Raw genomic sequence first — 19,150 nt, forward strand, 5'->3', positions numbered from 1 at the left:
AAAACTGCCATACCGCAGACATCTTGCACCCTTCTTAACGCTTGATGGAAGAGGCGTGGTGCAGGCATTGCACATGCACACTTGCACAGAGTAATTCATTATATCGTTAACTTGTTATTATCATAGCATTATGCTTTCATAGGGAAGCATCGAGCATTTAGGCATAATGAAAGCGTTGTTTTATCAGCAGAAATCTGACAATGCCAGTATGTCATTTTCAAACCTTAATCTGCAGATACCGATAACGTGCCGATATTATGGTGCATTCCTACTTTAAAACAAGGGAAAAAAATGTAATGTTGTATATGATTTTAGATTATATAAGTCCAGATAAATATATATTTATATTTTGTGTAGATTTGACAGGCTGAAACACTGTTTACAGTGAAGGAAACTGCAGCTTGTTGACTACTAATCAGTGATTGTGTTTATTCAGGTAGAGCATGTTGGCAGCATTAAGTGCACACGTCTGCTCAGCTTGAGAGTTGTAATGCATCATCATTGGTCGTTTCTATAATATCTACCTGTACGGTATGCTTGGAATAGAAATGAATGCACACGTTTTATCAAATACAACTTTATTAAACATTTTCTTTTCATTGACATTTTATCAATATCGTAATAAAATTCCTCTAAAACAGGAGAACACCGCTATGTTGTACCAATTGGAGACTTTTACAACTCTAAAATTCTGCATGTTCAACCACAGAACATGATGCCAGGAAAAAATATATTTTCATATAATCATTTTTTTTCATATAGTGTATAGCTTCTATATTTTACCTATAATAAAAAGGCACTTGGAAAAATTAAAATACTGACAATAATATCTCACAAATGTGCAAAAAACATAACTTGGAACAGGCCTTGCATGGCCTTAGTCTCATCATTAACCCTTTGTGCAACACTGTGGCACTTCAGTCAATGGCACCCCTTTACATCGACACTGAACTAGCTAGCTTACTCTAATTTTGTGTCCTGGATTTCAGCTCCACTTTTCATAGCGTTAAGTGAAGGTAACTTTAAAATCTCCAGGAGCAAGTACCGTTTTTATAATGTTACAAAAATAAGACTTTTAATTCAGCAATTTTAGCAACTGATGATAATTTTCACAATAATTCATGGTTCCCAAAAAAACAGATGAATAACGCTCTACACAGCGAGGATGCGGCAGCATCCCCATATCTACACACGCTATGAGGGGAACAAAAGTGCAGTTTTATACAGACTGAGCTCAAAGGGTTAATGGATCATACAGCTTATTTAATATTGAAAAGTTGTGGACCCTGGGAGGATCCGTGTCATATTTTTCAGCTTTCTGCCGCCGTGCTGAGTTTTGTCCCCGGTTTCAACCTGCAGAGGAGAGGCAGACAGACAGGGAGGAGGAGGAGGAGGAGGAGGAGGAGAGCCGCCGCATCTGTGGGTTTCACTGTTGCCACGGAAACCATGTTTAGCCTACTTAACACCTGTTTCTGATGACATCACAGGCCAGGATGGTCCACTCACAACGAGAGATTCTCTTCAATGCAGCCTGAACCCAGAGACAGGGCCAGTCGTGTGTGTGTGTGTGTGTGTGTGTGTGTGTGTGTGTGTGTGTGTGTGTGTGTGTGCGGGGAGGGGGAGGGGGTGTCTGAGATAATGATGACTAAGAATTACTGAGGCAGAAACGTAGATATGCAGTTCATCTCTGCTGTGAATCCTATCGGCAGCCTGACACTGAGCCCGTCCACAGACAGGGAGGGTTATGTGAGGCTCTGTTTACTGTGATGCATCTTGTTAGTTTGCCTGTTTTTGCGTTCTCTGCTAAAAATGCTTTGTGGCCGGGAGGTGGGGGAGCTGAGCCTTTTGGGTTTAATCTATAAAAAAAGAAAAAAAAACCCAGAGGGCAGACAGAGTTCAGTGGCCTAGTTTCCTTCAGGCTGGTATGCCTGTGACTGGCTGCCACATCGGGCACAGAACAGCCAGTGACTTCAGAGCTGAGAGGACTGTTTGTCGGGTAGGTGGCCAGATGGAGGGCGGCCGCACAGCTCAGCTATCCTCTGCCTCTTCTCCTCTGCTGGCTCGCAGCCTCTCCCCTCATCTCTGCATATCCCCTGCCCATTCGTTTATCCATTCAGGCAACCCTGTGTCTCCTTGCTCTCTCCCCGCATTCCTGCCACTTTGCAGTCCGATGTTATTCTTCCCTTTACTTGTGGAAATGAAAGTCATAGTAGCAAAGCTTAAAAATCTAATCTAAACCAGAGATCGTTTCTGCACCAGAACACTTAATACAGACATGTATCTCATGCACACACCCTCTACAAATGATCTTTAGTACACCAATGTGATTGTCATGGAGGAATGTGTGGTCATTTGCTCCACTGGACACCCCTATAAATCATCCCCCCCCTCTAGAGCAGTGGTCTCCAACACTTTCAGCTTATGACCCCTTAAAATAAAGCAATATTATCTATATTTGTACCCCTCACCGCAGTTTATGGCCATACTATTGTGAGCAGTTAAATTGTGATTTGTTCTTCTCAAACTGGTTCATTTGCATACTTGCATACATTCACAAGAAACAATTATAGGAGTAACTACGAGTCAACTGCAATGCTAGCAGCTCTGTTAGAGTGTAGTAGTAGGGCTTAGAGCTAAATGCTAACAACAGCATTCCAGCATGCTCAAAGTGACAATGTTAAATGTTGATGATTGGCAGGAAATATTTACTTTGTTCACCATTTAAGCACTGAAGGTGATATCTGCTAATTAGCACGCATGGATGTACAAAATTTCACGGCAAAACGTGCAGTAGTCGTTAAGTTAATTCAGTGTGAAGAGACTTCTGTGTCATCCAATTAGCCAGACTGCTAGCATAGCTAAAAAGTTAAAATGACAAGAAAAGGCAAACTCCAGATCCAATTCATCTTAAAGGTGACATATTTTAGCTATGCAATCAATGTATTATTCCTCTAATGTGTTTTTGAATCGTGTTGGTAAAGTTAGATTCGTATTTAAAATTGTATACATATTTTAATTTAATCATTTAATCAACGGTCAGACCTTAGCCACAATTGGCTGACAGTAGTCAAGTGACCGAGTGCTATCCCCACGTGGGGGAGCGGCCACACTGCACAGTCGCTCCAAAGTTGTAGAAGACATGGCTGCTCTAGGATCGGTTATTCAGCCTGATATGTACGAGCCAGAATCGGACCCTGAGTGGGAGGACGATAGTGCAGCGACGTTCCCAGGAGGAATCGGAATGGTAAGTTGGGCAGCCCGAGGTGAATGACGATTGGTTCTACGTAGAAACCTGCAGCTGTTCTGAACGGCCCATTTCAGTGGCGACCTTTTTAAATATGTCATTCTGGAAAAACAGGAATTATGCAGTTTTTCACTGAGAACAATAAACACCCAAAAATGTGAAACCCATGATAATGTAAGAATATCCATTTAAAAGATACGCCCCCTTTAAAATTACTCCTGTTTTATTTTGAAGCACTAACATCTTCAGTCACTTCAGCTGCTGCATTTGTGTCTCCTGATTCCTTGATCATCCACACCTGTACCCATCACACACCTGCCCCTGATTATGTCATTAGTGACCCACAGCCACATACGCCCTTGTTTTCCCTGCTGTCCTGCCAGGTTGTCTTTTTTTGTCCTCGTGGGTCCATTGCATTCCTTGTTGTTTCTCCAGCTTCTTGGACTGATTTGTCCAGAATAATTACACTTCTCCTCTTTCTTATATCATGGTAATCTCTGTGTGACCCTACATATTAATCCCAAACCCCTCGTGTTTGGAACCACTGCCCTAGAGAACCGCCCAAACCTCTCTCCCTCTTTATCTCCTCCTCACCCAACGTCCTCAAAAGACTCGTCCTCGACAGCAGAAAGCTGAGTGCAGAGCAGCCGTCTCAGAACACAGGAAGCAACTTCAACATCAGAAAAAATGTCTCGTCTGAACAGCAACAACAACACAAAAAAAAAGACAATATAAAACAGCAATTACTGATTATTTCTAAAATGGAAGTTGGAATCAAAGATGGAAAAGCAGGACCGCCAACATAACGGATGGGTAGAGGAGAGATGGAGGAAAGAGAAGAGAGAGGGCGGTAGTGTGCGAGAGTCTCTTGAGGGAATGTTCCTTGTGTTGTGGTGGCCCTCTCCTGCGCTCCCCGACCTCTCCTCTGTGCAGTCAACATCATACATGCATTAGTGTTGAGCGACACAAGCCTGGAGGGACCCCACGGCAAAAGAATGGAATAAGAGCAAAGTATTAATGAGTTGGCAGTAACTTAAGTAGCTTAAAACTTGTAAGGAATAAAGTGTGTGGCAAGTGCATGTTGACTGCTTAATCGAACCAAGAGAAAAGTTTTCCCAGAAGTCAAATGAGTCTTTTTTTATGTCGTGTTTGCCCCTCTGGACAGAGGAAAATGAGGCAGTTTGGAATAGTGTGGCTTCCTAGTCAGTCCAGCTGTATGTGGCGCTGAGTGCATCGCACCCCCCTCTGTGGCACGATACGCACATCCCTCTTCTCCCTCTCCACATAGCTTTTCTACAGCCTGGGACATGTTGAACTTGGGGCAAAATTTCAACCCACATGGCTAAGTTTGGCTTCTACTGGACGACCACCTGTTTTTCACAGCTGGTTTTGGGTCGGGTCACTTTTTTTAAAAATACAACACACTAGTGTTTATCACCACAGTGGCCCTTTTCATGCACAAACTGGCCGTGTTGATTCAATTACGGGAAAGCAGCTGGACAATCCAGAAGTCAAACAGTGTGAGTTCTGTAAAAGTTGTGTATCGTGTACTACCAGAAGGGGGAGCCAGACACACCCGAGCCTTAGATTTCACTAAAAGAGGAAGTGATGATTGGTCATTGTCAGGTGATGTAACACCATTTGTCTGTGTGAAGTCCTCAGTTTGCTCTGTGCCCCAAAAAGCCCCTAGTCTTAGTCTGGCACACATTCTTGGTGGTCACCCTCCCCAAGCTGGGGACAGATTGTCAAAAGTGCTCGCTCCCAGTTTATGTGACACTGGGGGAGCTGAGAGGTTAGCAGCAGTTTTGAGGTTTTAACACTATAACCAGTCGACGCTATTAAGTGCTGTGTTTAATTGAACTGTCTCAGAGCTGGAGACAGTTTGAGTTCACTTGCTTTGGTATGGCAAGCCTGTCTGAATCATATTAATCACAGCGGCCTGTGAAAAATAGGTCATAACTTTAAAACCAAGCGTGGAGAATCTTCCTATTACGTGCACGTTAGCTTAACTGTGAGAGCGTCATTCAGTTTCATGGTGTGTCTATCTCACTGCTAAGCTACAGGCACACTTGTCTTTGAAGTACATACATCATATAAATACTTATCATTGAAACAGGACTTTTGTAAGAACACAGAGCACTAAGACTGTCACCTTTATGGTCCCTGTCCACAGAACCAGCTAAAAGGAATGATTAAAGTACAAAATAGCAAAGAGGAGCCCGATGTCAGGCCTTGTGATAGAAATACAGAAGCAGACATGGTCCTGAACAGAGTTCATGGGCCCCAAGTTTAGTTTCCCGTCAATACAAGAGGCTTGCGTTGTAATTCTTGAGAGGTGTAGTGTTATCTACTGTTTTTCTGATTAAGAAGGTTTCTCTATAGATCTCCCCGTTTCCAACCCCTCTCTGAAATGCATTGTCTGGATTTGATTGTGCGAGCTGATCCTTATCACCCTTTGACCGCCTGTACCCTCATTATGGCGTTCATCCTCCCATCCCAACCCCCTGAGCTCTTCTGGAATGTGTGTTAAGTGTGTGTGTGTGCGTGTACGTGTGTCTGTGTGTGTGTCAGTTGACCACAGCTGGCTTGAGCACCACGGTGCCTGGAGGGATGACCACCCAGGACAGGGGATCATGAGACCCTCCTGTGGAGAGGTTCAGGACACCCCCAGTCACCTCGTTCTTGGCCTCCTCCCCCCGGCCCTTCTTGCCGTGCAGGCTCTGGGACCTTCGCTCAGAGGAGGCCCCCAGCATGGGCACCATGGACAGGCCGAGAGCCGAGGAGGGGAACGCTGGGGAGAGCAGAGGGGACTTGGCCAGGCCCAGCGGGGAGCCGTTGAAGGACAGGATGGGCGTGCCTCCCAGGCTGCCTGGAGGTGAGCTGGGGCAACCCAGTGAGCTGAGGTCCAGGGGCCGAGGACTGAGCGGGGACATGGGCAGGCCACCGAGACTCTGCAGAGCGTGGCCTCCCAGGAGAGCAGCCGCTGCCCCTGGGATGATAATGTGGGCTGCACTGACATAGGACAGCTCTGAATCCCTCCCAACCTCGCTGGATAGACCTCCACTTTGACTCCCTTTCAGCAGGGAGCCTACCCCACCTGGAGAACCCTGCTCCTGGGCCACAAAGTGACCGTGGGCCTTGATGTGCTTGCGAAGAGAGCTGGGGTCTGTGTAGCGCTTCAGGCAGCCCACCATCTTGCAGTAGTAGGGCTTGTCCACATAGTGTGTGCGTGTGTGCTTGAAGCGGTCGCTGGAGTTGGAGTACCGCTTGTTGCATCCCTCGTAGGGACATATGTAGGGCTTTTCACCTGCAGAGAGGAGAAAAGATCCAAAGCTTGACAATTCATTCACACTGACGATGCAAGATAAGCATTTCCTTTCAAAATAAGGCAATACTTAATTATACACATATCTTCCACTGACCTGTGTGTGATCGGTTGTGTATCTTGAGGTTCTCCAGGCGTGAGAAGCTCTTGTTGCAGGTGGGACAGCGGTGGGGCTTCTCATTAGTGTGAGTGCGGATGTGGATGAGCATCTTGTACCTGCAGCACCACAAAATAAAGTTTAAAGTAACAGCAGGTTCCTCTTAAATTCTCATCTTCAATGTGCAACAAGTGAAAAATTCTCTCACCTTGCATTGAAACCCCTCCCTTTGCGAGCACAGCCCTCCCAGTGACAGCAGTACCCAGAATCCTTTTCAGGTTTCACATGAAAGTCATTGACGTGATCCACCAGGTCTTGCAGGGAGTCAAAGAGCAGATGGCACTGGAGGAGGGGGAAACATTCAGCATTTCAGATGCATCATTGTGATGACAAAGCGTAATGTGTTTCCTTTATTTTGCAGGTCTTACCTTCTTCCAGTGGCAGGCCAGTTGTTCATCTGCTGAGAGGTCAGGAGAGGCTCTCTTGTCGCTTGTCTGGCCAATGAACATGGAGGATGGCAGGTGAAGTCCCGCCCCAGCTCCGATTGGCACGAAAAACTGGAAGGCCTGTGAGATGTGAGAATTCTGATAAACGAACAGGGAAGAGAAAAACAGGGAGCAACAGGGTTATCAATCTACTGCACAGAAGAGAAGGAAGCGTGCACACGTTTAGCTTCAGGTATGCTGTGATGTGTTTAAAGAAATACAGTTTGATGTGATGAAAATGTAGGAAACAATAAATGAGGGGTGCATTTTTTTGTGTGTCTACAGGCTAAATCTGCCTGTGTAGCGGGCAGTAAGAGCTCTGATGTCGTCTACATGTCAAACCAGAGATTGATGACAAAAACAGGTACTTATGGCCTCACTGCAAAACCCTCGAGACAGAAGTCTTTCTTTTCTGTCAGTGGAATACAGAAGTACAGATTTTCATCTTTCCCATTAAAAAAAAACACTACTCTTTTTCTCATGTAGCACCCCCGCTGTGTGCTACAAACCTCCCTACATCCCTGAGCGCCGCATGAGGGCTTTAAGATCCACTGAAGTGCTGCTGGGGCTCAAAGAGCTCATGCACTGCTTCTCTCTCTGACACACACACATTGTAAAAGTAGAATTTAGAATAATTGACACTTAAAGGAGCAATTCGCCACTGTCAGTCAAAGCTGGTGTTCTCTGTAATCGATAGAAGCAATAATATTTGAAATTGGCGCCATAGCTGTGGAGAAAGTTGTGCGAACAGTTCTTGGTTTCGCCCATTCTACATTCCTACAACACCCAGCGTGCATTGCGCCAGAGTGAAATACTAACGTTTACCAGTGAAGGACATTGATGGCTCAGAGCGGTACAGAATTTGAAATATGACGAGAATATGCATGCGTCTAAAAAATCTTCAGGTCTGCAGTCTACATTTCAAACCTGATTCTGACATGACATTGCAGGCGGACGTCCTAGAGTGAGGAAGTGTAGTTTAGCAAACTCCAGGTTTTCCAGGGCCCTTTTGAGAAGCGGATAGCGTCCTCCAAAGGCACAGAACGAAATTGCATTTTTTTCCACCATAATGGCATTAGCTCCCCATAATAGCATGATATGGCTGAGGTTGATAATCAGCGAACTGGCCCTTTAAGTCAAGTCGAGCTCCCATGCCACAGTAGGGAGGCACAGAGAGAGAAAATAAGGGTGAAAAGTGATCACAATAATGTGGCTGTCTCGTCTTCTTCAGCTATGTCAGAAATGTGTATCTGACAAATTTCATAAAATGAGACCGTTCCCCTGCGCTTGGCTCTGCCTCTGCATGCAAAACTATGTGAGCTGCTTTGCGAGATGCTGTAGGGGAGAGAACATGTGAGTGTGCAGCTGTTCTTCCATAAGAAGCGCTTATGTGTGTGAGACAGCGTGTGTGTGTAAGGGGTAGAGAAAGCATCTCATCTTTGTCCACGGTGGATAAGTAAAGTGTAGTGTGTGTATTATGGGGCTATCTAGGACTCAGTGGGGCATGTAGGGGGCTGAATGATCCCAGCCAGCGTGTCTCAATTCAATTGGGAGGGAATTGAATTAGGCGGCGTGAGGTCTGCATGGCTGTACCTTGACTTAAATCCGATTATACATGTACCAAACAGTCGCACACACGCAGGCACACACACACGTCATGCCAGTGAGGCCACTGAGTGCAGACAGAGGCACTTGTTGGGGACACAAGAGGTGTTTGATAAGTGGTCCTCCCCCCTCACACACACACACGGAGGCCTCCCACCCCGTGCGTAGCCTGATTCTCTTATGGAGAGGGTGAGACAACCCGATGTTGTTTGTGATTTGCTGACCCCAGCAGGCTGAGTCACTTTCTGCTGAAGACAGGAAAGTGTTTGCCACTGAAGCGTTTATGCTTTCAACAACTCAGGGATGAATAAAGAGCAAGTAAGAGAAAAATAAGGGAAATAACACAGGTAGCGGCAGGCAAAATCAAATCTGGTAGGAGCTAAAGTGGAACACCTGCGCTGGTGTATACGTGTGTACGTGTGTGTGCTTTGAGGGAGCAATTTGCCCCTGGAAGAAGCCACTGTCAGTCAAAGCTGGTGTTCTCTGTAATCGATAGAAGCAGTGATATTTGAAATTGGCGCCATAGCTGTGAAGAAAGTTGTACAAACAGCTCGTGGTTTCACCCATTCTACAATCCTACAACACCCAGCATGCATTGCGCCCCTCCCTCTGAAAAGAACGGCCCAGCAAGATGGGTCAGAGCGGAGAATACGAAATATGACGAGACAATACCGAAGGATCGTCTAAAAAATGTTCAGGTCTGCAGTCTACATTTCAAACCTGATGATTTTGAATGAGACATGACATCAGAGGCGGGCGTCATAGATTGAGGAAGTGTAGTTTAGCAAGCTTTATGTCGTCTGGTGGAGTTTTTCCAGGGCCCATTGGCAAGGCAGATAGCGTCCTCCAAAGGCACAGAGCGAAACTGCATTTTCTTTTCTACCATAATGGCATTAGCTCCCCATAATAGCATGCCAGGACTGATGTTGAAAATCAGTGAAGTGGCCCTTTAACTCTTGTGTGTCTTACTCACCCCTGAGGGGATGTAGTTTCCGTTGGTCATTTCTGGAGAGCTGGGGGTGTGACGAGAGGAGGGAGACATACTCAGGTCCACAGCTGGGGGGGTGGGGGTGTCTGTTCGATCATGAGGGACCACCTGCCCACCTGAGAAAAGACACACACACACACACGCTTGTTTAGACGACCTCTCACCTGGTGGATCTGATATTGGGACACTGGTCTCACTGTGTCCTATTTCCCGAACACAATCTGTTGTTTTTAGCAAAGCTAGCGGCTTGGCAATATCAGTCGGTCAGTTTATACACCACTTAAGTCGAGACTTAAGTCATTCAACAATTATTGGATGGATGAAGTTGACATTTTGGCTTTTATTGTGAAATGTCCCTCTAAGAATGAATTTTAATCCCTTAACTTTTCATCTTGCACCATCAGTTCAAATTTAAACTTTCCCAATACTTTTGTTTACAATCAAATGCCTGCAAAACTGAAATCATCAGTGCTTTTGCTTGTTGGCAAATGGTGAACGTGGTTTAACATTATACCTGCTTAATGTCTCCATGTTGCATTGTCACCGTGAGCGTATTAGCATGCTGGAGAGTCGCTATCATGGCTGTCTCAGATGTCTTGCTTTGGTACCTACCTGTGTGTGGAGATGCTGGGGAGGCGGGCTCGATGACTGCAGTGCCATCATCTGCCATGCGCAGCTGGCGAGCACGCTTGGGGTGCAGCGGGGATAGAGGGGGTGAGCGTGCCCCCCTGTCCCGCCCGTTAGCCCGTCTGGGGAGCTTCAGGTCCAGGGGCTCGTCCAGGGACAGCATGACCGCAACCCGACGACCTCCCACCTGCACAAACAGCCACAGTGGGGCAGAGTTAGCACAGAAGTACGCACACAATTAAATGCTGCATTCCAAAGTGATAAAGTGACAAGCTGCAGAAGACAGATCCTCACGCTTGCAACATTTCCCATGTGAATGTTGTTGAAAGTATCTCACATTCCACAGTCCCACTGGGTCAGAAAAACGCAACCCAACAATGGCAAACTGGCCGCAATCGTAAACTGAAACACTGAGTAAGCCAAAGAAAAATAAACACACACACACACACACATAGAGATCTGAGTGACCCCCTCCTCTTTTTCCACGCTGACCTTTGCTCACGCTCTCTTCCTGAGGAATGTCTACAATCCAATCCATATGGTCACCTTCACCACCAGCCCTGCTTCACCCGACCCCTCAGCCAGTCACTGGCTCTTGCACTCTGTCACATCACTCCCACCCCCACAGCGTGCACCTTCAGACCCCATGGACCTTTGAGACCCCACCGGCAGCCCCCAAGGCCTTCAAGTCCAGCTGCAGCGCTGCACCCACCACCTCCTCCTTCCTCTAAACACACTGACCTCTGGACCCTGCCTCAGGGCTGTGGGCAGGACGCTTCATGTAGCTGTCATGTTCAGTTCCAGTGACCCCTCTAGAGGAGGAGAGTAACTAAGTACAATTACTTTGTTCCTGTACTTAAGTAGAGTTTTCTGGTATCTGCACTTGACTTGAGCATTTACTTAATTTCCGCCTTACATTCTACCATAAATATCTGTACTTTCTACTACTTACATTTTCAAAACAGGTGCTTTACTGTAGCTTTCATGCATTTAAGATAATTATCGATTATTTTTATTTTGTATTATTGCACACTGCCTCTCCAACACCAAGACAGATTTCACTGTGAATGGATGGAACAAGACGTAAATTGTACATTAGAGCAAAGTAACTGTATTTTAAAAGGGGTAAACTCAAATATCTCCGCTTCGTTCTCTTTGGCGCCACCTATGGCGATAACCGGTAATTGCGGGAGCACACTCACAGATATCCAAACAGTGTCGCATGTGTGACGTGCACGGTCGGCTCCGGTTGTAACTCCTGATTTTCCTCGCTGACTTTCCTTTTCAGACTGTTTGCCTTCATCTGAGCGTCGAGTTTGTTTCTTTTTCTTTGGATTTTCGCTTATTTTTGAAGTTGTATCTGTAGTCATCCATCTTTTCTTTGTTTGTTCAGCCATAGTAGATTACCGTTTACTAGCAACACTTGCAGAGACCGGAAAAGCAGCCGCTTAGCTCCGCCTACCCTCTCTGGCAGACCAACCACTGCTGGCTGATGGAAAACGCGTCACTAATTGGGCGCCGCTTGTGTTTTTTTCCGCCAAGGTCGCCACAGACACCCAGTCTGTAATACTGCAAATGCAAAGGCTTTCATCAGTGGGCCATAGGCTCAATCACCATTGTGTTACCTTATCTGGCAATATAGATAGCGACTTAACAGACGTTTAGCTTCGCACCAGAAACTTTTTTACACAAGTATCTGTACGTCTACTTGAGTAAAGAATGCTTTTACTTTTGTCACTGGTGGACCAAACATCATCGTGTTGTACTGTGCGAAAAGGAATTGGCAAAACCTACTCAGCAAAACAGCCTGAAGAACCCTGTACATTAATGGAGCTATTAAACCCTGACTTCATGTCCAGGCCGAAAGAGACAATCATAAAAGTTTCATACTAGTCAGCAAAACCTCATAAAGAACAATAATTTTTCAAATATCAACATTTAGAAAAGCCAGATCTTTCCACTGCTGATCTAAATAAAGGCTGAGTCCATCCCTCTTCACCCAGCAGGTACTGCTTCACACACACAGGCGGTGCTCGTACAGTACTGCTGGTTTTAAGCCAACTCTTCATTCAACACAATGTGTTAGGGTTCACTGCTTCTTCTCGACAGTTTCACACACACTTCTTCTCAAATCAATTTCCGTCTACACACGCACACACACACACAGTTGCATGGTGTCCTATATTCCTTCTCGAGTTCATCTACAACAGCGCCCAGTGTGCATGTACACACACACACACACACTCTCTCTTTGCCTCACACATGCACAGTCATACTTACAGAAACACACACACACAAAAGCAATTAATCAAACTGTAATTTCAACAAATTCACCCTTCCTCCCTCTCCCTCACACACATGCCGACACACACTCATAGGAGCCGTGGTTGCTGGTGAATGGTGGGCTTTGAGAGCGACTGGCCAGGGGCCACATGAGAAGCCCTTGTGTCTGGGAGGCACGGAGCTGAGAGGTCACCAGGTTCACCAGCCCAACCAGGGATGGCCACCAGCTCACACACACACACACACACTCACACACAGCCAGAGGGGGTGTATTGGGGGGTGTACAGACTCAATCAGCCATAGATAAGACGATGATACACACATGTACTGATGGGAGCAGAGGAACACACTGTATGAACATGCACACAGAGCAGCATTATGGCATTATCAGTGAGATCTCTCTGTGCCGATGCGTACATATACTCTGATGCTCCTCACATGCACAGAAAGAAACACTGTGGTACAAATAACCTTGTTTTTTTTATCTGATTAAAGACCACTGAGAAGCACATGACACACCGGCCCCTTTTGATTGGTAGCATAGAATGACATGTCAGAGACAATTAACAGAAAGAGCAGGACGACCCTGATTGATGCTGCACATTACAGTGATTCACTAACAAGCGCGTCACATCTTCATGTTTGGAAATGACATTGGAATTTCACCGAGTATGAAGAGGAAGTTAGATTAAAGCAACCAATAACTAATCACTGAATGCACACATGTTTCAGTAATGACAGACGTGACCAAATATAAACCTCTGCTTAGAACTGAGTGTGCAATACTATTTAAAAAAGGTTTAATAACACTTAAAGCTCCTGTGAGGAGTTTTTCACTGGTTATGAAACAGACTGAAATTAATTCTGACGACTCTATACGACCTACAAAAGCAAACCAGACCATCAGCGACAACATTGATTACTTGTATATAATTATTTTTAATGCCTGAACCCTCTGGCGGGGGGTAGGTGTCACAGGAAGTGATTAATGGCACGCTGCCTTTGTTTACATTTTCCACAGCAGATTTAAAGTGAGTGAAACATAATAACTGTTAAAGAAAGCTGGATGAAATATTTTGTAAACATTTTTCACAAAGAGAGAAATTAATACATTATGATCTCAGTGTTTATTACCTATTGTAGTTGATAACTGCTCTGTTCAGAACAATTAAGTGTGCTGCTTAAGTGCAAACACAGACCCTTAACAAGCTCACAGATTTATTTTTAACAACGATGGAAAAATATAAAGTTGTCCTTCGGTTTGATCAATTAGAAAACTGAGTCCGATGTACTGATTTTAAGTCATTCACACCCCTGTCACGTTGGCTGAGAGTGTGAATATTAAAGTAACAATCCATCCTTTTCATTTTTTCATTTCATTTCATTTAAATAAATGTAAAGTCACTCTCTGTCATCGAATGATATAACACAATGGTGCCCAGTTAGTGATGCGTTTTCCATCAGCCAGCAGTGGTTGGTCTGCCAGAGAGGGTAGGCGGAGCTAAGCGGCTGCTTTTCCGCTCTCTGCAAGTGTTGCGAGTAAACAGTAATCTACTATGGCTGAACAAACAAAGAAAAGATGGATGACTACAGATACAACTTCAAAAATAAGTAAAAATCCAAAGAAAAAGAAGTCAACGTTCAGATGAAGCAAACAGTTTACAAACGAAACTAAGAAAATCAAGAGTTAGAACCATGACAAATGGAGCCAGCCGTAGAAGTCAGGTTAAATAGGGACGAGTGCTCTCGTACCAATTATGCCTGAGTGGGAGGCACTCAAAGAGTGCAAAAATTTAAATCTTCAAGACTGTGACTTTAACTATTTATCTTTTATAGTGTTTAATGACTGCCATCTTTGAGCGTGTCTGTGTCTGTGATCACTGCAGGTCACAGAGCAGTGACGCTGCACCACTGGAGCAGGGGGAGCGCATTCTGCACGATTTCCTCCCGGTAAAGCGAATGCTCGTGTGTGTCCAAACCCAAATGACAATCGCCTCTGCAGCAATCTCCCCTGATTACACACAAGTAAGTGTTTTATTTGCCTTCGCTGTCACTGTGGAAAATCATTAATCTTCTTGGTGTGGTGAGCGAAAGTGGCTCATAACTTAAGTCGTCCAATCGGCTGGAGTGATCGGCACTTGGAAAGGTGATCGGCCGATCATCGATCCCCTAATTAGAGCCCAGATCAGCCGATTTGGATCGTCGTCCGATCGATCGGTGCATCCCCAGAAAACCACCATTAAGCATAACCAGGACAAAATCAGCAAAGAGATAAGAGGTGCTGCTTTGTCCACAGGGGTCGCCTGTTCCTCACAGGAGCTTTAAGACTGCATCATCTTACATGTGCATGTGGCCATGTGGTGAAAGGTTTATTTGTTTTAGGAGACAGCCAAGTAATAGTAATAAAGGTGTTTCATTAATAACACATTAACCATCGACAGTAAGGCCTACTTGTGTTGACACTGGCTCTTCCGATGCTGTATGCGTCCTTTTTTTACAGTCTAATAATGTCTCCATCATCGTGAATTTGCGATGATCATTTTAACCATTAAGAGTTTGTTATGTGGGCAAACGCAGCCATTAGCTGTGAAAATAAACAGGTTCCGATCCATCATAGTGGACTCTCACTCAGAATGAGCTGCGGTTAATACCACATCTCTCTCGCTCTCTTTCTCTTTGGACTAACTTACTGTAACTCCTACGGCACAGACCGCCGAGAGTTTTGGCTTTATTGTTCGGCTAAAATAGCAGAAAATCGTCTGTCATCCACTTTAACTGCGTAAAGCCTTCACCCCGAGGCACAGACCAGGACTCAGCTTAACCTTGCTACAATGCTTCTCTCATCCATCCAAACAGAAAACCGGCCTTCCACCACTGCTATAATCCCTGCTATAAAGCCTGAGGAACAGATATGGAACTTTTGAATCCATAGACAAGTCTGGAATATAAATCAATTTGGCACCTGAAATCGCATGATCCTACAGCTCTCTCTGTGAGAGCGGCAGAGAGACACTGAAGGGGTCTCCTCACACAGAAGCTCTTCTCTTCAGAGGGCAGCTTCTCCACGTGCAAACCCTTACTTTATCTACATAATGGACTTCATAGCTCGACTTTTACCAATTTATTAAGCAGGCCTCCATATATATCTCACTCCTGCTCAAACAACAGCCACTCTCATTAAAATGTTCCACAATATAAGTTAATATAAGTTTACATTTTCCAGGGCAAAACTTTAAAGTGAGTGATACATATGACTGTTAAAGAAAGCAGGATGAGATTTTTTGTTAAAAACCACCACTTAAGCATGTACAGGATAAAATCAGCAGAAAGATAAGAGGTACGGCTTTGTCCACAGGGGGCGCCAAATCAACACAAACTGAAAGTTCCTCACAGGAACTTTAATAAAACCTGTACACAAGTTATTTCAACACTATTTCAATTTCTTTTCATTTAAAACAAAATCAAATCACACACAAATTACAGCCTAGCATCTGTTTTGTTCTGCGGCCTACGGTAACGTTGATTGTTGTGAGGGTGGCTGCTGCAATGGCGATCATGACGGTGCATGTCAGTGACGAAGCAACAATCAGGTTAGAGATGCGGAGGGGTGACGTCACCACTTAACAACCGGATAGCGCCATCGTCTGAGTAAAATACCGTAACACAATAACATACCTCTCTCTGCATTTTATACTGGTATATTGGTCGCACAGGTATATAGGACGCAGCCCACTTTTTAGAGGGAACAAAATGTATTAAAAATGCGTCTTGTACATGGAACTTTACGGTATGTCCTAAGTAACAAATTAAAGTACTTACAGCCCAAATAAATTTTAACATAAGTCCCGCCTCTGACAAGGCAAATAGCCAATCATAGTTCAGGATTTTGGGGTGGCACAAAACTGATTTCAAATGGGGCCCAGGCCACCCCTCTGGATCCGCCCCTGCACACGACTTATCAATTAACCATATGACACCGTCATGATAAAGACAACTTGTTTAATAAGTGAGCTGTGCTGGAGAGGATCTGTGTGCTTTAATATGAGTATACATCATTTCACATGAGAGCTCACACTGCACAGCTGCACGGCTCTTTGTGCGGCCATTTGCAAATAACTTTTTACAAAAGAACAGAAATGATAAAATTACCTTGAAACTATCCTGGACTTCTCAGCAGGCCACAAGACGTCTACAATACCCACTACACCCGCAGCAATCCATACCGCACTAATGTGTTTCCAATGGAGTCAGCCAGTGCGCCTCCTGGTGAAGACGTCCCCCAAGCTGGATTTCACCTCAGCCCACCCTCATGATTCCTTCTTAGTGGAGAAACATTAGAGACTGGCTTGGAAGTGACTCACAGAGTGTGTTTCTTGGACTGAACTTACGGGATCTCGACTACATCCTCCGAAGCAGCCACGGTCACTGAGAGGGGGCTTGTGGGAAACGTGAGACAAAAAGAAAGGGCGGCCGAGAGAAAGAACGATACAGAGAGGTTTGGAGTGTGGTCTGTGTGTGTGTGCCTATGTGATAAGCGAGTGTGCGTGTACAGCTCGGTGGCGGATGGCTGTGAAGTTTGTGGAAGGGGTGTTGGCTGGCCCCCATGCAGACTTCCTTGCTCAGCCGTGGGGTTGACGGTCTCTCTGAAAGACGGCATTGTCCCCTCTCTGGGCCCTCTCTCTCTCTTTCCCTCACTAGCAGAGTAAACAGCAGCTGAACGGGCGAGAGAGAGAGAGAGGAGAGGAGGGATGACTAAAGGGGCCACAGCGAGGATATATGAGGGTGAGGACGAAGAGCGGAGGAAGTAGAGAAGGAAGAGGAGTCCTGAAAGAGGGGTTTGTGTGTCCTCTTTAACAACCCCCCGTCACCTATCCCCCTGCATGACCCTTTCCCACCCGAGTCCCACATCCACGCCGCCCTTTGATGAGGTCCGGGTGTGTGTGTACGAGGTCGGAGGGTTTTGGAGGTGGCTGATGCAGGTCAAAGGAGGGCTACGTGATTCAACACCTCCATGCTCCGAGGCTAGGCTCACACGGATCAGCGCTGACCTTTAACCCCGCTCTGACCGATTGATCTTCAGCCTGATCTGATTTGAGGGGGATCGGGTCGGCCTGCTCGATCCGAGCCAACAAAAAGAATCAGAGAATATAAAAACTGTGCGGTAAAGATGATTATGTTACAGGGTATTGAATCATATTGTGTAATATTTTGCTTTCTGAGCGGGTTTCTGAGAGCGAAAGAATGTGTGTGTGTGTACACGTCTTGTGTGACCCCCTCTGAGGTTGGCTGTAACTTAATCTGCCTCCTGCTGTGACCCTGGGAGGTGGTCTGTAGGAGGCAAGCCATCTCTCCCCGGGGCTCTTTGCTCTCTATTTTTCACTCACACACACAAACACACACAGAAAGAGAGAGAGAAAGAATGTGGTGGGAACTTTCTAGAAAGAGATGCGATGGCCTTTATTTGTAGCTTTAAAACATTGAAAAATCGATTGAGGAAAATTCATAACACAAATCGATATCTTTTTGAGGCAGTGTAAAATGTATTTTTCTGCATTAAAATGTAAGAAATAACTAATAATTATGTTATATATTTTGTTGAGTTGGACACTTATATTATCCCAAATGTTTCTAAGAATGTTTCAACCCAAGGAAATCAGTGATTCCCAGGGAAACATGGAAGGACCAACTCATACTTCAGAGAGTCAGTTAGGCAGTCAGGGAAGTGTTAACATTAGCTAACGTTACATGTGGCTTTTTCATTCGAAACGCCACAACATGAATAAAAGTGACTTAGCAAAACCTGAATAAAACCTAACACAGGACAGCTGTTGTTTAACAATCAAAACAACAGCTCCCATGATCCCATGCTGATCATGACATCATCAAACTAGTCACATTGTTTTGATGAGAAACAACTATCAGTGCCTTTAAAGTGAGTGGGAACCTCTGTGTATATAACCACAAACGAGTATAAATTTGAAGAATTTGCATAAAAGACCCCCTCCAGTGAAAGTTAAGTGTTTAACCTTGGAAACATCTCCATCTCCACGGCTGGGCCTGTCTGCTTTTAAACTGCAGTGTACCAAGGACAGGCTGAACAACACGTGTTCAGATTGGCAGGTTTGAGACGTCACAAACCTAAGGAGCCAATTTAATGGACGGGGTGGCGCTATGCATATCATTATGTGTAACCTATGGCAACCACTTCAGCGATGTGCAAGCCAGCTGTAACCGTCATTGTCATTTTTGCAAACTCACTACTGACTAACGTTAACGTTACTGCTAATTACTACATTTCAAGCTAGCTAAGTTTCAACAAGTTGCCGCTAAACGAGGGCAGAGGCGTGTTTTGTTTTCGCGACGGAGGGGGCGGTTGGAAATTTGCATAGTGGGCGGAGCCTATGCAGATTCAGGAATTTTAATTGAGGGAGAAGGAGGAGAATTTTTACAAGGTAGTTTAACGTGTTTTACAGAAAAAACATATAAGACACAACAA

At 45.1% G+C, this 19,150-nt stretch overlaps 1 protein-coding gene across 1 annotated transcript in view; it reads right to left on the bottom strand.

Moving 5' to 3' along the window:
• Window positions 1-561: 561 nt before the first annotated feature.
• The window catches only part of glis2b (GLIS family zinc finger 2b), a 32,587-nt gene continuing 13,998 nt past the window's right edge, over window positions 562-19,150 (bottom strand). The window contains exons 2-7 of the mRNA XM_069674608.1: window positions 10,357-10,558; window positions 9,730-9,860; window positions 7,095-7,232; window positions 6,875-7,008; window positions 6,667-6,785; window positions 562-6,551 (exon numbers count right to left, since the gene is read on the bottom strand). Coding sequence (XP_069530709.1) covers window positions 5,812-6,551; window positions 6,667-6,785; window positions 6,875-7,008; window positions 7,095-7,232; window positions 9,730-9,860; window positions 10,357-10,534 — 1,440 coding nt within the window. The 5' untranslated portion in view covers window positions 10,535-10,558 and the 3' untranslated portion in view covers window positions 562-5,811. The remainder of the gene's footprint in view (window positions 6,552-6,666; window positions 6,786-6,874; window positions 7,009-7,094; window positions 7,233-9,729; window positions 9,861-10,356; window positions 10,559-19,150) is intronic.

Source organism: Semicossyphus pulcher, unplaced genomic scaffold (genome assembly GCF_022749685.1).
Source record: "Semicossyphus pulcher isolate SPU_LCO1_2020_fin unplaced genomic scaffold, fSemPul1.0.p SCAF_23, whole genome shotgun sequence".
Taxonomy (NCBI): Eukaryota; Metazoa; Chordata; class Actinopteri; order Labriformes; family Labridae; genus Semicossyphus; species Semicossyphus pulcher.